This window comes from Aquarana catesbeiana, linkage group LG04 (assembly GCF_042186555.1).
Source record: "Aquarana catesbeiana isolate 2022-GZ linkage group LG04, ASM4218655v1, whole genome shotgun sequence".
NCBI lineage: Eukaryota > Metazoa > Chordata > Amphibia > Anura > Ranidae > Aquarana > Aquarana catesbeiana.
In genome coordinates, this window is record NC_133327.1 from 457,594,697 (window position 1) to 457,610,247 (window position 15,551).

The 15,551-nt window shown below is 45.8% G+C and overlaps 1 protein-coding gene across 1 annotated transcript in view; it reads right to left on the bottom strand.

The window, feature by feature from the left end:
* The window catches only part of KMO (kynurenine 3-monooxygenase), a 124,321-nt gene extending 110,286 nt beyond the window's left edge, over window positions 1-14,035 (bottom strand). Inside the window, exon 1 of the mRNA XM_073627511.1 lies at window positions 13,878-14,035. Coding sequence (XP_073483612.1) covers window positions 13,878-13,931 — 54 coding nt within the window. The 5' untranslated portion in view covers window positions 13,932-14,035. The remainder of the gene's footprint in view (window positions 1-13,877) is intronic.
* Between the last annotated feature and the right edge of the window lie 1,516 nt (window positions 14,036-15,551).

Genomic DNA, 15,551 nt, shown 5'->3' on the forward strand with positions numbered 1-15,551 from the left:
TATTTTTGGTTTTTTTATTTTATATATTTTTTTGTGTTTATATACTTACCTCCCTAAACTAGCGTCACCTGTGTCACTAATACAGCGATCAGAAAAACGATCGCTTAGCGACACTGGTGACGGGGGGTGATCACGGGGTTAACCTTTATTAGGGGGGGTTAGGGGGTACCCTGGACCTAAAGGGGGGTACCCTAGACCTAAAGGGGGCTAACCTAACTGCCCTAACACTTATAACTGTCACAAACTGACACCAATGCAAAAAAAAAAAAAAAACACTGCTATTGGTGTCAGAGTGACAGGGGGTACAGGGGGGTGATCGGGGGGTGACAGGGGGGTGAAAAGTGTGCCTGCGTGTTCTACTGGAAGTGTAGTGTTGGTGCACTTACTTGGATGTCTTCTCTCCTCGGCGCCGGATCAAAAAGACCGGCTCAAGGAGGGATGACATCACTTCCTCTCCCTCTGTTACAGAAGGAGAGGAAGCATTTGATTCGCTGGGAGCAATCGGGAGGGGTTGGCCATCAATGGATGGCCTCCCCCTGACCTCTCATCGCCCGCGAACAAGAGCCTATGGCACCGGGGGGGAGTCCGATCAGACCCCCCGCCCGCGGGAAGGCATCACGTATCAGGTACGTGATTTTGCCTGCCGTGCCGCTCTGTTCGCGTATATAGACATGAGGCGGTCGGCAAGTGGTTAAATATCGTACCTGGGGGGTGTCTATAGTATGCCTGTAAAGTGGCGCATGTTTCCCGTGCTTAGAACAGTCCCTGCACAAAATTACATTTTTGAAGGAAAAAAAGTCATTTAAAATTGCTTGCAGCTTTAATGTAATGTCGGGTCCTGGCAATATGGATGAAAATCAGTGAGACAAAGGGCATGGGTACCCTCCAGTCCATTACCAGACCCTTTGGGTCCTGTATAGATATTAAGGGGAACTCCGCACACAAATTAAAAAAAGGAAAGGCGTGGGGCCCCAAGGCCCTATATACTCTGAACAGCAGTATACAGGCAGTGCAAACAAGACAGGGACTGTAGGTTTGTTGTTAAGTAGAATCTGTTTGTAATTTTGAACTGGTACATTTTTAAAGTGTAGCTCCAGCCAAAAAATCTGTTTTTAAGCTTTTTGGAAAACATAGGGAATGGTTATCACCCCTGTGACATTTGTTTTGCTGTCTGTGCTCCTCTTCAGAAGATTTCACCTCACTTTTTGTCCCAATGACAAATGTTTTTTGAAAATTTGGGGTTTTTAGTGAAACAAGGATTGGTGATAAAGCATCAGTGGAAAGGAGAAAAGTTTTTCCCATATTAACTCTTACAGGAGAGAACTTCCCTTCCTATGGGGTAGATTTCATCTCACTTCCTGTTGTCTCCTTCCGTTTGCAAGTAGGAGTCGTTTGTAAGTTGGATGTTTAAAGGTAGGGGCCTGCCCTATATACTCAGCAGAAATTTTGGCCTTAGGTGTTGTTGTGGCCTCAACACTATAGGCCCTCACAGGGCCCTGCTGTGAAATATTAGATCAAGAATTGTAATTACATGCCCCTGTTGAACAGGGCCAGAAAAATTGGGCCTTTGGTGATGGTAGTGCTGGTGCCACAACACTAAGTCCTCACAGTTACTCTTGGTGGGCGCTGGAATGGGCCCTGCTGTGAAATATTAGATCAAGAATTGTAATTACACGCCCCTGTTAAACAGGGGCTGAAAAATTGGGCCTTAGGCACTGGTGGCGGTGCCCAGAACCAAAAATGTTCTTACAAGCTATCATCATGATCATTGAGGAGGAAGAGGATAATTACTCAGGATAGTCACTCAACATCAGCATAGGCAGTCTTTGAAGGGATCTGAGATTTCAAAAAAAATTATTCGGTTACATCAGCATCAGGTGCTTGGTAGCTGGTAGTGATCCAAGACTGATTCATTTTTATGAAGGTCAGATGATCGACCGAGTCGGTGGACAGACGCACCCTGTGATCGGTTACAAAGCCTCCAGCAGCACCGAATGTGCGTTCCGAAAGAACGCTGGATGCAGGACAGGCCAGTAGCTCAATTGCATACTGTGCAAGCTTTGGCCAGTGATCCATCCTCAAGACCCAGTAACCCAGAGGATTTTTGGTGGGAAAGGTGTCCAAGTCAGATCTTGCCCCTAGGTATTCCTGCACCATGTAAAACAGACGCTGGCAATGGTTGCTGGAACCGATCATACCTTGGGGCTGCGGACTAAAAAATTGTCTGAACGCATCGGTCAGATGGCCACCTTCTCCAGCGCTCCTTCTTTGACTGACCGAAGCCTCAGCAACACGTTGTCCAGAAACAGGAGTTTGTAACCTCCCAGTCTCTGGGAACGCGTTACACAGACCTTTCTGCAAGGCCTCCCGAAGATGTTTCATCCTCTGCTCCCTCTGCGATGGCAAGATAAGGTCCGCAACCTTACCCTTGTAACGTGGATCAAGGAGGGTTGCCAGGCAGTATTGGTCCGTCTCCTTGATACCACGAATACGAGGATCCTTCCGCAGGCTTTGCAGGATCAGGGAGGCCATGCAGCGTAGGTTTGCTGAGGCATTCGGTCCTGAGTCCTCTGGGTCACTAAGGACGACATGGTCCGCAGCCACCTCCTCCCAGCCACGTACAAGTCCATGTGTTTCTTGGGATGGATCCCTTAAAGACTGCTGCTGAGGCTGAGTGCCAGGCTCCACCTCCATACTCACACAATCCTCCACCTCCTCATTCTCTTCCTGTGTGATCGGCAGGCACGCAGGAACACTGTCTGGATGAAGGGGGCCTTGAGAGCTAAGGAAGTCCTCCTCTTCCTGCCTCTGTTCTGCCTCAAGTGCCCTGTCCATTACTCCACGCAGCGTGTGCTCCAACAGGTGGACAAGGGGGACAGTGTCACTGATGCATGCACTGTCACTGCTCACCTTCCTCATGGCCTCCTCAAATGGTGACAGGACAGTGCATGCATCCCTGATCATGGCCCACTGGCGTGGGGAAAAAAAAACAAGCTCCCCTGACCCTGTCCTGGTGCCATAGTTGCACAGGTACTCATTGATGGCCCTCTGCTGCGTGTGCAGCCGCTGCAGCATGGCCAACGTTGAGTTCCACCTGGTGGGCATGTTAGACTGTTCTTGGGCAGGTTAAATTCCTTTTGGAGGTCTGCCAGCTGAGCACTGGCATTATATGACCGGCGGAAATGCACACAGACTTTCCTGGCTTCCTGTAAGCCCAGGTACCTGCCCAAGAACCGCTGCACCACCAAGTTAAGGACGTGAGCCAAACAGGGCACATGGGTCAGTTGTCCCTGTCAGAGGGCGGAGAGGAGGTTGGTGCCATTGTCGCAAACCACCATTGCTGCCTTAAGTTGGCGTGGCGTCAACCACCTCTGAACCTGCCCCTGCAGAGCTGACAGAACCTCTGCCCCAGTGTGGCTCCTGTCCCCCAAACACACCAGCTCAAGCACCGCATGGCATATTTTGGCCTGCGTACTTGCTTGGGCCCCTTTAACGCCTATGGAGCACCGCTGGTTCCGAGGACAAAGCACAGGAAGGGGCAATGGAGGAAGAAAAAGAGGAGGGGGTGGAGGAGAGAGGTGTGTCACAATCATTAGTAGTGGCATTTTGGAGGCGTGGTGGCAAAACAACCTCCAACACTACCGCACCTTCTCCTGCATCCTTCCCAGCTTCCAGCAGAGTCACCCAATGCGTGGTGAAACTTAGGTAACATCCCTGTCCATGCCTGCTGGACCATGAGTCAGCGGTAATATGCACCTTACCGCTGACCGCCCTGTCCAGCGAGGCATGGACATTGCCTTCCACATGCCGGTAGAGAGCCGGAATCGCCTTCCGTGAGAAAAAGTGGCGTTTGGGTACCTGCCACTGAGGAACCGCACATTCCACAAACTCACGGAAGGGGGCAGAGTCTACCAACTGAAAAGGCAGCAGTTGAAGTGCTTGCAATTTTGCCAAGCTAGCATTCAACCGCTGGGCATGTGGATGGCTGGGAGTGAACTTCTTTCGGCGGTGCAGCAGCTGGGGCAGGGAAATTTGCCTGGTACAATCTGACGTCGGTGTACCGAAAGCAGATTGCCCACAAGTACTTGGCTGTGACACACCTAATTCTACACCTTCATTCCTCTCAGTGCAGGTCTCAGAGAGGACTGAAGGTATAGTGGGGTTGGAGATCTCAGCTGATGAGGAGCAAGGAGAGGTCCTCTTTGTTCTTTGGTGTGGATCTTTTAGATACGCTTGCCAATGAACTGCATGGCAGGTCAACATATGTCTGGTCAAGCATGTGGTGCCCAAGCGGGAGATGTTTTGGCCACGCGAGATACGCTTGAGACATATGTTGCAAATAGCAGTGGTGCAATCTGATGCACTCGTGTCAAAAAAGGCCCACACCAAAGAACTTTGGAATAACGTTCAGAGACAGCAGCGCCCTGCACATGCGGAGCTTTGGGGTGTGATGCAGTCAGTGCGCTGCCCTTAGGCTGGCCCCTGGAGGGCATCCTGCTTCTTTGGTGATGTGCCTCCTCCTCCTCTCTCCTATCAGGCACCCACGTTGAGTCAGTGACCTCATCATCCCCTCCCTCCTCATCACTGGAGCAAACCTGGCAGTATGCTGCAGCAGGGAGAGCATGACTGCCAGATGGCTGTCCTTCTTGGGCACACCCTCTGTCCATGCTCACGTTACTGCCTTCATCTAGCTCAGTATCATCATCAGAGCCTTCTAAACGCTGGGCATCCTCCTGGAGCACGTACCCAACACTGTGGTCAAACAGTTCGAGGGACTCCTCAGGAGGACTTGGTGGGGCTAAGGAAGGAGTCACTGATGCCATTGAGCCGAGGGAAGAGGCCGCGTTGGCAGCTGCTTTGCCAGACAAAGTACCCTGAGCATGGGTGAGAGAGGATGAGGAGGATGAGAACGGCTTGGTCATCCACTCGACCAAGTCTTCTGCATGTTGCGGCTCAACACGGCCAGCTGCTGAAAAAAAGGCCAAGCGTGTCCCACGGCCACGTGCTGATGAGGATGCACCATCTCCACGACCAACACTGTTGCCTCTAGACACAGAGTCTGCTTGCCCTCTTTTATTGGCTTGTGACTGTCTGCCTCTCCTTGTTGGCCTTCCAGACATACTAATGGCCTGTAGCTGCACTAAGCTGGGATAGATAGAGATTATAGATATAGATAGATAGATAGATAGATAGATCGATAGATAGATAGATAAAGATTATAGATATAGATAGATAGATAGATAGATAGATAGATAGATAGATAGATAGATAGATAGATAGATAGATAGAGAGAGAGAGAGAGATTCTGATACTGCAGCTAGCAAAATCAGCTGCCTGTCTGTAGTATGAGAACACCATCAACCTTCTACAGGTAGCTTTAGCTGAACACTGTGCAGAGCTCGCAAAAAACTAACTTGTAGCTTATTTAGCTGCCTGCGGTAGTGATTGGATCAGGAAAACACCACCAACCTTCTATAGGTAGCTTTAGGTGAACACTGTGCAGAGCTCGCACTACACTAACTTGTAGTTTTAGCTGAACACTGTGAGGAGGACGCACTACACTAACTTGTAGCTTATTTAGCTGTCTGCAGGAGTGATAGGATCAGTAAAACACCACCAACCTTCTACAGGTAGCTTTAGCTGAACACTGTGCAGAGCTCAGGATCACCTGGGATGCATAACATATATATATATATATATATATATATATATATATATATATATATATATATATATATATATATATATATATATATATATATATATATATATATATATACACATATATATACACACACACAATACACTAAGTGCAGCTAACTCACTGACTGTCCTGCCTAATCTATCTAACTTAAATCGAATGACACTGTCTCTCTGTCTATCTATCTCAACGCCGGAACACACACTACACAGGGCCGCCATGCAGGCGGCCTTATATAGTGTGGGGCGTGTACTAAATCCCCTGAGCCATAATTGGCCAAAGCCTCCTTGGCTTTGGCCAATTACGGCTCTCTGTTCAGACAGCGCTGTGATTGGCCAAGCATGCGGGTCATAGTGCATGCTTGGCCAATCATCAGCCAGCAATGCACTGCGATGCCGCACGCAGTGAATTATGGGCCATGACGCGCCACACGAATTTGGCGCGAACGGCCCATATCGTTCGCAATTCGGCGAACAGATGATGTTCGAGTCGAGCATGGATTCGACTCGAACACGAAGCTCATCCCTACTGGTGAGTCAGATGGGCTGAGGTTCTTGAGAAGGTTTAGGCAAAGAACAGAGGACCCATCCTACCCAGCAGCTCTTACAGGGGCAGCGCTACAGTTGTCCATATAGGCCACACAAATCCTGTTACATGCAATTAAAGCAGAACTAAAGTCTCTCAATCAACATTAATCATTTTTAATTATTATTCTGCTAGCATTAGTAAATACATACATCCGAGGAGTCTTCATCTGCATTATATTCTTTCAACTGGAGGAGGGGTGGATGGGCTTTCTTAGCCAAGCACACCCTCCTGCCTGCATGCCTTAGTCAAGGACAGATGGATTCCTATAAGTAAATGCTATATGAATTATCTGCCCTTACTCAAGATGGCCATGGCTAGAAATGCTAGGGAGTGTTTTTCAAAGTGATGTATCAGCAAAATAAAGCATGGATGCATAGATGGGTGAGTTTGCTTTGAATATTTAAAATGAATAAGGGCTTGTTTACACTTGCTTCAAAATATGGCTTTGAACAAGCTTTTGAAAGCGCCCTGAATGACAAAGCCCGTCACTAAATAAAATGGTTAACTTACAGTCCTGTTTACACGCTGCTTTTGCTTTGCTTCAAAAATTATACCCCATGTCGCTTTCTTGGTACTTCAAAGCATCTCTCAAGCCTCCATTGAAGTCTATGACAAAGCTTGTCTGAAGCACCTGCAGCTTTTGAGAGGCTTTAAGCCTGGTACACACGGGCCAAATGTCGTGAGACATCGGCCGATTCAGAAATTTAAAAAAAGAAAGAAAATGGCTGACATTCGGCCCAGGTTTATGTCGGTCTGTCCGACAGAAGCCAACCATTTGGCCGGCTTCTGTTGGACGAGCATGCTGGGAAACCAGCAGCCAACCGACTCCCAATCAGCGCTGTCAGCCAATGGCAGAGAGCGCCGATCAGAGTGTTCTGGTAGGAGGAGCGCTCCCCCTAAGAGCATAGAAGCGGGGCAGATTGCTGCACTAACTTTGCGTAGTAAGTACAGCGGCTCTGATCTTTTTTTTTTTTTTTTCCCCCGGAAAACCCAGCGGGTTGAACTCCTAGTGTGTACCAGGCTTTAGCTTTGCTCTGTTTTGGAGGTATTGCAGGTATGAGATATCACTGGAAAACCAACAAGCCACTGATGGACTTCTAATTTCAAAATGTGTACTACTGAAGAAATTATATATGTATATATATATAAATAATATATACACACACATACATATACACATATACAGTGGGGACGTATTCAGACAACCTTAAATTTTTCACTCTTTGTTATATTATTGCAGCCATTTGCTAAAATCAGTTAAGTTCATTTTTTCCTCATTAATGTACACACAGCACCCCATATTGAAAGACACAGAATTGTTGATATTTTTTCAGATTTATTAAAAAAGAAAAACTGAAATATCACATGGTCCTAAGTATTCAGACCCTTTGCTGTGACACTCATATATTTAACTCAGGTGCTGTCCATTTCTTCTGATCATCCTTGAGATGGTTCTACATCTTCATTTGAGTCCAGCTGTGTTTGATTATACTGATTGGACTTGATTAGGAAAGCCACACAGACCTTACAGCTCACAGTGCATGTCAGAGCAAATGAGAATCATGAGGTCAAAAGGAACTGCCTGAAGAGCTCAGAGACAGAATTGTGGCAAGGCACAGATCTGGCCAAGGTTACAAAAAAAAAAAAATTCTGCTGCACTTAAGGTTCCTAAGAGCACAGTGGCCTCCATAATCCTTAAATGGAAGATGTTTGGGGTGACCAGAACCCTTCCTAGAGCTGGCCGTCCGGCCAAACTGAGCTATCGGGGGAGAAGAGCCTTGGTGAGAGAGGTAAAGAAGAACCCAAAGATCACTGTGGCTGAGCTCCAGAGATGCATCGGGAGATGGGAGAAAGTTGTAGAAAGTCAACCATCACTGCATCCCTCCACCAGTCACCAGTGGGGGCTTTATGGCAGAGTGGCCCGATGGAAGCCTCTCCTCAGTGCAAGACACATGAAAGCCCGCATGGAGTTTGCTATAAAAAAAAAAAAAAACACCTGTAGGACTCCAAGATGGTGAGAAATAAGATCCTCTGGTCTGATGAGACCAAGATAGAACTTTTTGGCCTTAATTCTAAGAGGTATGTGTGGAGAAAACCAGGCACTACTCATCACCTGCCCAATACAGTCCCAACAGTGAAGAATGGTGGTGGCAGCATCATGCTGTGGGGGTGTTTTTCACCTGCAAGGACAGGACGACTGGTTGCAATTGAGGGAAAGATGAATGTGGCCAAGTACAGGGATATCCTGGATGAAAACCTTCTCCAGAGTGCTCAGGACCTCAGACTGGGCCCAAGGTTTACCTTCCAACAAGACAATGACCCTAAGCACACAGCTAAAATAACGAAGGAGTGGCTTCACAACAACTACGTGACAGTTCTTGAATGGCCCAGGTAGAGTCCTCACTTAAACCCAATTGAGCATCTCTGGAGAGACCTAAAAATGCCTGTCCACCAATGTTTACCATCCAACCTGACAGAACTGGAGAGGATCTGCAAGGAGGAATGGCAGAAGATCCTCAAATCCAGGTGTGAAAAACTTGTTGCATCTTTCCCAAAAAGACTCATGGCTGTATTAGATCAAAAGGGTGCTTCTGCTAAATACTGGAGCAAAGGGTCTGAATACTTAGGACCATGTGATATTTCAGTTTTTCTTTTTTAATAAATCTGCAAAAATGTCAACAATTCTGTGTTTTTCTGTCAATATGGGGTCCTGTGTGTACATTAATGAGGAAAAAAATGAACTTAAATGATTTTAGCAAATGGCTGCAATATAACAGAGTGAACAATTTAAGGGGGTCTGAATATTTTCTGTCCCCACTGTATATATAACTCTGTGTGTTCTGGCTCATATACTATATAGCTAAAGGTTTGTGGACACCTGAACATAATACCTAGGTGAGCTTTTTAGACATAAGGATGTTGCCACTAAACCCCCACTCCCGCACCGCTTTGTGGCTATAACATCCTCCATTCTTTTTGGAAGGCTTTTCTGCTATTGTATGACAACAGCTGGCTCTTAGAAAGACATCAGCAGTCACTTCCAGTTCATATGTATATATTCTGGGAGTGTCTGGTGCAGACGTCACATCTAGTCTACAGCATGGAGCAGCAAGGTAGTGAGATGTGCAACACCATAGCAGAATGTGAGCTGGGACCAGAGAGGGAGGACAGGAAAGAGAGTGGCAGAGGATCAGCAGAGCTGGGGAGCCGGAGCAGGAGAAACTAGCAAGGTCACATGTGCTGCGCAGCATGAGAGCAATATAGCGGGAGGTGAGCAGGGACTGGAGAGAGGAGGATCAAAAAATCTGAGGATCAGCAGAGCTGGGGGTTACTACTGAGTAGGGGATCAGTAAGGATGAGCTCCGGCATGTTTGCACACTCCATGTGTAGAGCCGCCAGGAAGTCGGTGCTGCGCTGATCACAGGCAGTGACACATTTCCCGATCTCTGCAGCCACACATCGGGAAAATGTCTCACTGCCCGATTAGCGCCGTGCCAACTTCCTGGCAGGCTCTGCACGTGGAGTGTGCTAACACGCTGGAGCTCATCCTTAGGGATCAGCAGAGCTAGATGCTACTACTGAATGGGGGGGAGCAGCAGAGCTGGGGGCTACTACTCAGTGCGGCATCAACAGAGCTCGGAGTACTACTGAGCAGGTGATCTACTGAACAAGGGCACTAATAAGCTGAGGATCTGCTGAACTAGGGGACCAATGGTCTGGGGATCTGCTGAACGGGGTTTAAAGCCTTTAAGACAAAATTGAAAATCAACACACACACACACACACACACACACACACACGCACACAGGGCATTTGCCAAGCGTCATTGAAGCATCAAAAAAGTATGTTGATGCGGTAGGCGCTTTAAAGTGTGTTGAAGTCGAAGCAGGTGTAAATGAGCCCTTAAAGCGTTTTCGGTTTGTGCTGCTCAGAAAATAATTTCATTTTGCTTTAAAGATGGCTTTAGATCTATGAGGGAAGTTAATTTTATTTTATTGGCTTGCTCAAGTGCATATATTTAAGTGAATGGAGAGGAGAAGAAAATGTTCATGCTTGAACAATCTTTCCTCATAGGAGTGATCAAACATGCTGCTGTTACCATAGACTTGAGAAAGCTGCCTGGCAAATTCAGTTCAGGTGTCACTAGGTACAGCTGAAAGTAGTGTGGGTTGTGTAAGGGTACTTTCACACTGCTCTGTTCAAAAAACGTGGTAAAAACACATATGCCTTTTTGATGCATTTTCTGAACTCCTGACTCAAAAAACACACCACAGCATGCAGTATTGATGTGTTTTCTATAGAAATCAATTATGCGTTTTTGGTGCACTTTTGAAAAGTGCACTAAAGATGCAGCATGCAAGACTTTTAATAATGAACTGCACCAAAACCTCACTGTAGTGAAGCATTTTTCTTCCACATTTTTACCCCATAAATGCATGAAAGATCCGTGTGAAAGGGCAGTAAGAAATGGGCTACAGAGCACTTAAAAATCCCGCTAACGGAACATGTAATGTTACGATTTTTCTTAAGAAGATGAACGATTGTATGACTAGGCGTCATTAGTGTGACAAAGTCAGTTGTATTAAAAAAAAAAAAAAAAAAAAAAAAAAAGAAAATCAATCAAGAAGTGCAGGTGTTGTAGTTAGCAAGTTGATCTGCCCAGCCCAAACAAGGAATCCTTTACCCACAGATTAATGCCCCGTACACACGTTCCGATTATCGTACGACAAAAGTCACTTTCGGACAGATCGTTAGATAATCTGATCGTTAGTACACAGCTTTCAACAGCCAATCAAGACAGTCCGTCCAACCAAATCTGAAGGGGACAAACAGGAAAACTTCGGTCGGACAACAGCCCATTGTACGACAATCGTGTAATCAACAGCACGCATGCTCGGAAACACGAAAATAAACCAGAAGGACACAGGGGTCACACATATTTGACATCATTTAAAATACGTAGCTACGCACAGCAGATTTTTCCAGAATCGTACAACAAATCCTACACACATTTTGCACTGTTGTATTCGATCTTAGTTTTATGCAACAAAATGCGAACGATCTGTCGTACGATAATCAGAACGTGTGTACGGGGCATAAGGCTGGGTTCACACTATTGCGAACTGGATGCGGATTTCTCCGCATTCAATTCGAATAGCAGGAGATTGTGACCAGCTCTCCATGGAGCCGGTTCACACATCTCCGCAGCGGTTCCGGTGCAAATTGCACAGGAGTCCTGTGCGTCTTTTTGTCTATTTCAGGTCCGAATTCAGCTAAAAATTCCAGCTGAAATCGAACCTGAAACGTTGAAAAGACACGCACCGGAACCCAGTGTGAACCCAGCCTGAACAAACCAACCTGAGCATCAGCAATTTGATCTCCATAATTTGCACAGAAGCCAACAAACATCTTCTATAATGTCAGGGGTTTTTTTTTGTTTTGTTTTTTAAAAAACAAAAACCAAAAACACGAAATTTAGTATAGTAATATATAGATTTTTTTTCATATATGTAGTTAAAATGAGATGAAACTATTCCAAATTTACTGTAAAAAGTACACCATGAATGACAATCACCTACTATCGTCATTACCATTTAACTGGGTTCAAGAGTAACACAACCATTGTTTTAAATGATCCCTTTTCCTGCTGGTTGCAGAAAGATAAAGACACTTATATTTGCATCCACTATGGTTTGTACTGGTGAATGCATACAGTTTTTAATCTTTCAGAGGACCTGCACAAGGTTAGGCACTAGCAATAAATATTTTTGCATTACCTTTATGCTAATTGACTTTGTAAACTATGGTCGAACATGCACATGTTAATTTAACATAAAAAGATTAAATTACACATTTTATTGAAGAGAAAGCTTTACATTATAATTCAACAAATGACAATAAAATAGCTATTGAATAACAGTTATTGGAATACTATAGGAGAAGTGACACTTCACCGGTGGCGCTGGTGTTTTTTTGTATGGGGGGGGCGCAAGCAACTGAACCCCCACCCTCCACTGCAACTCAAATCGACCACCCTACCCCCGCTGTCTGCCGTTCGGTCCACCGGCACTTACCCCATCCCTTTAAAACCAAACACATATTAATTACACAGGTTCTGCGGCTGATTAAGGTGGTAATTAAACTCACTTGGTACCTTATCTTCATTAAATTAGCCTCAGAACCTGTGTAATTAATATGTGTTCGGGTTTAAAGGGATGAGGTAGCAACCCTAGGCAGGGATTGAGCATCCAGGCATCAGCTCTCCTCCCTTCCTCCTAGGTGTCCAATAAGATCGCCTGTCCTTTCAGCCAATCGGGTGACAGGTATAAGACCTGCTTCTCAAACCTGGAAGCTCTAATCAGGTGCTTAAAAAAAAAAACCCTGCTGGCTGTAATTCATGCGCCCGATGCCCTGAAAGGTGCCGGACGCATGAATAGGGGGTGGCCGCGGCGGCCATGGATAGATTCATGCTATGCATGCATCTATTCATTGCATATAGGGGGTGGCCCTGCTTTTCACCTAGCAAAGTAAATAATAAATCAACCACAATAAACAAAAAAAACTTACACAAGAACTTCCCGAGGCTATGGTTAAAATTAAAATTGAAGTTAGCATGCGTTCTGCTCACAAACTATATTATGGGATGGATCTACTAGAGGCAAATAGACAGATCATTTTGAAAGGTAAGTTGTACTTTGCAAGGGAATTTGTATCAGGGCTTACTCAACGCTAATGATGAGCTCCGGCGTGTTCGCACAACCCGCTAGGAAGTCGGCACTGCGCTGCTCACAGGCAGTGAGACATTGTCCCGATATGCGGCTGCAGAGATCGGGAAATGTCTCACTGCCTGTGATTAGCGCAGTGCAGTGCCGACTTCCTGGCGGGCTCTGCACGTGGGGTATGCCAACACGCCGGAGCTCATCCTTACTGAACGCCATGAAAATCTGTTAATCATCCAATCAAGTGCAAGCAAAAAATACTGTTTTTTTTTTTTTTTTCCTTGAACGTGATTGAGTATTTTTTTGCAAATGAAACTTCACCACATTCACTAAACTCTGGGGCAAATTCAATTGCAAAGGGCAACTTCCATTACAAAGTTAACAGCATATTTGCCCTTAGGCCTGATTCGCACCTATGCAGGTTGCATATTGCAGGTGCATTTTGCATTTTTCAATACACGCTTTTGATGTCTATGGAGCCTAAACCCCGAAAAGTCCCTAGCCCTTTCCTTAAAATGCACAGAGGTGAACTACATCCATAGGAAACAATGTTAAATGGACTGTAGTGTGTTTCTGCAAAACTGAAAACGCACTAAAAAATGCATAGGTGTGAACCAGGCCTTAGTAAATCAACAATATATACCATATACTTAGGGCTGCCACCTCATCCCTTTAAACCCAAACACATATTAATTACACAGGTTCTGTGGCTGATTAAGGTGGTAATTAAACTCACTTGGTGCCTTATCTGCATTTAATTAGCCTCAGAACCTGTGTAATTCAAACGTGTTCGGGTTTAAAGGGATGAGGTGGCGTGGCAACTCTACATATACTGTGCACTTGTACCTTATACAGTCTAAATTACTTACCAAGCCCCCACCAACAATTGAAATTTTCTTCTTCTGATTATTAGCCATATCCATGACAGCTGTGTGTGGCTAAACTATTAGAGCTTTAGACTGGCAGGTCAGTATTGTGTACATAGATTTAAAAGAGACTTAAATCTGCTGACATATCAACGGTTAAAGTCTATGTTTACTTGCTGAAACCTGAATATGTCCTTTCTCTGAAAAATACCTTCCTCTCTACTATTATTGGCTATGGCCTGTGCCTCCCCTTCCATCTCCTCCCCTCCTATCTTGCAGCACCTGCAGCCAACATATTAGAAAAAAACATGTTCTGTTAAAAGGAAATGCATGCTGATTCTATTTATTTCTCTTTATAACAGGGGTCTCAAACTGGTAGCCCTCTAGCTGTTGCAAAACTACAAGTCCCATGGGGCATTGCAAGGCTGACAGTTACAAGCATGACTTCCGCAGGCAGAGGCATAATGGGACTTTTAGTTTCATAACAGCTGGAGGGCCACCAGTTTGAGACCCCTGCTTTATAAAAATTAGGTGGCAGCAGACATTGGCTTGGGGTACACATTAGATTTTAAAACGTTTGTCAGAATGAAATGATCTAAGGCTAAGGCCTTTAGTATTTAGTTTTGATTTAAATCTTCTCCTAGGTTTTTATTTCTGTTTGATACCTCATTGGGGAGTAGGGCTGCCACATCATCCCTTTAATCCAGGACACATATTAATTACACAGGTTCTGAGGCTGATTTAATGCAGACAAGGCACCAAGTGAGTTTAATTACCACCTTAACCAGTTGCCGACCGCCGCTCGACGATGTACGTCAACAGAATGGCACGGGCAGGCAAATCGGCGTACCTGTACGTCCCTGCCTCCCAGCGGGCGTGGGGCCCTTAGGGCCCCCCCCCGGTACCTGCGGCGGTCTGTTTCATTCCAGGAGCGATCCGTGCTGAGGGGGAGGCCACCTATTCTTGGCCACCCCCTCGTGATCGCTCCTGGCGAATGTGAAGCTTCCTCTGCTTCTGTAATGTCATCTCTCCTCATGCATCTTTTTCGTGTCGGCGCCCGAGGAGAGAAGACATCAATGTGAGTCTGCACCAACACTACACTAACGCCAGTACGCATGGGCACATAAAACCCCCCCGATCACCCCCTGCATCCCCAGTCACAGTGTCACCGATTGCAGTGTTTATTTTTTTACTGATCACTGCATTTGGTATCATTTGTGACTGTTATAAGTGTTAGGGCAGTTAGTGGTAGGCCCCTTTAGGTCTAGGGCACCCCCCTAACCGACCTAATAAAGGTTTAACCCCTTGATTATCCCCCAGTTAACCCTTTCATCCCCTGTTGCCAGTGTCACTAAGCGATCTTTTTTCTGATCGCTGTATTAGTGTCACAGGTGAAGCTAGTTAGCCAGGTAAGTATTTAGGTTAACCGTCAGCTTTTTATAGCGTCAGGTACCCCCATATACTACCTAATAAAGGTTAACCCCTGATTTCCCCTAGTTAACCCTTTCACCAGTGATCACCGTATAAGTGTCACAGGTGAGGCTGGTTAGTTAGTTTGTTTTTTATGCCGTTTATTACCCAATAAAGGTTTAACCCCCTGATCTCCCGGCGGGTGATATCAGTTGGGTTTTAGGGTCAGTTAGGGTCTACGTTGCCCCAGACAGCGTCAGATTAGTG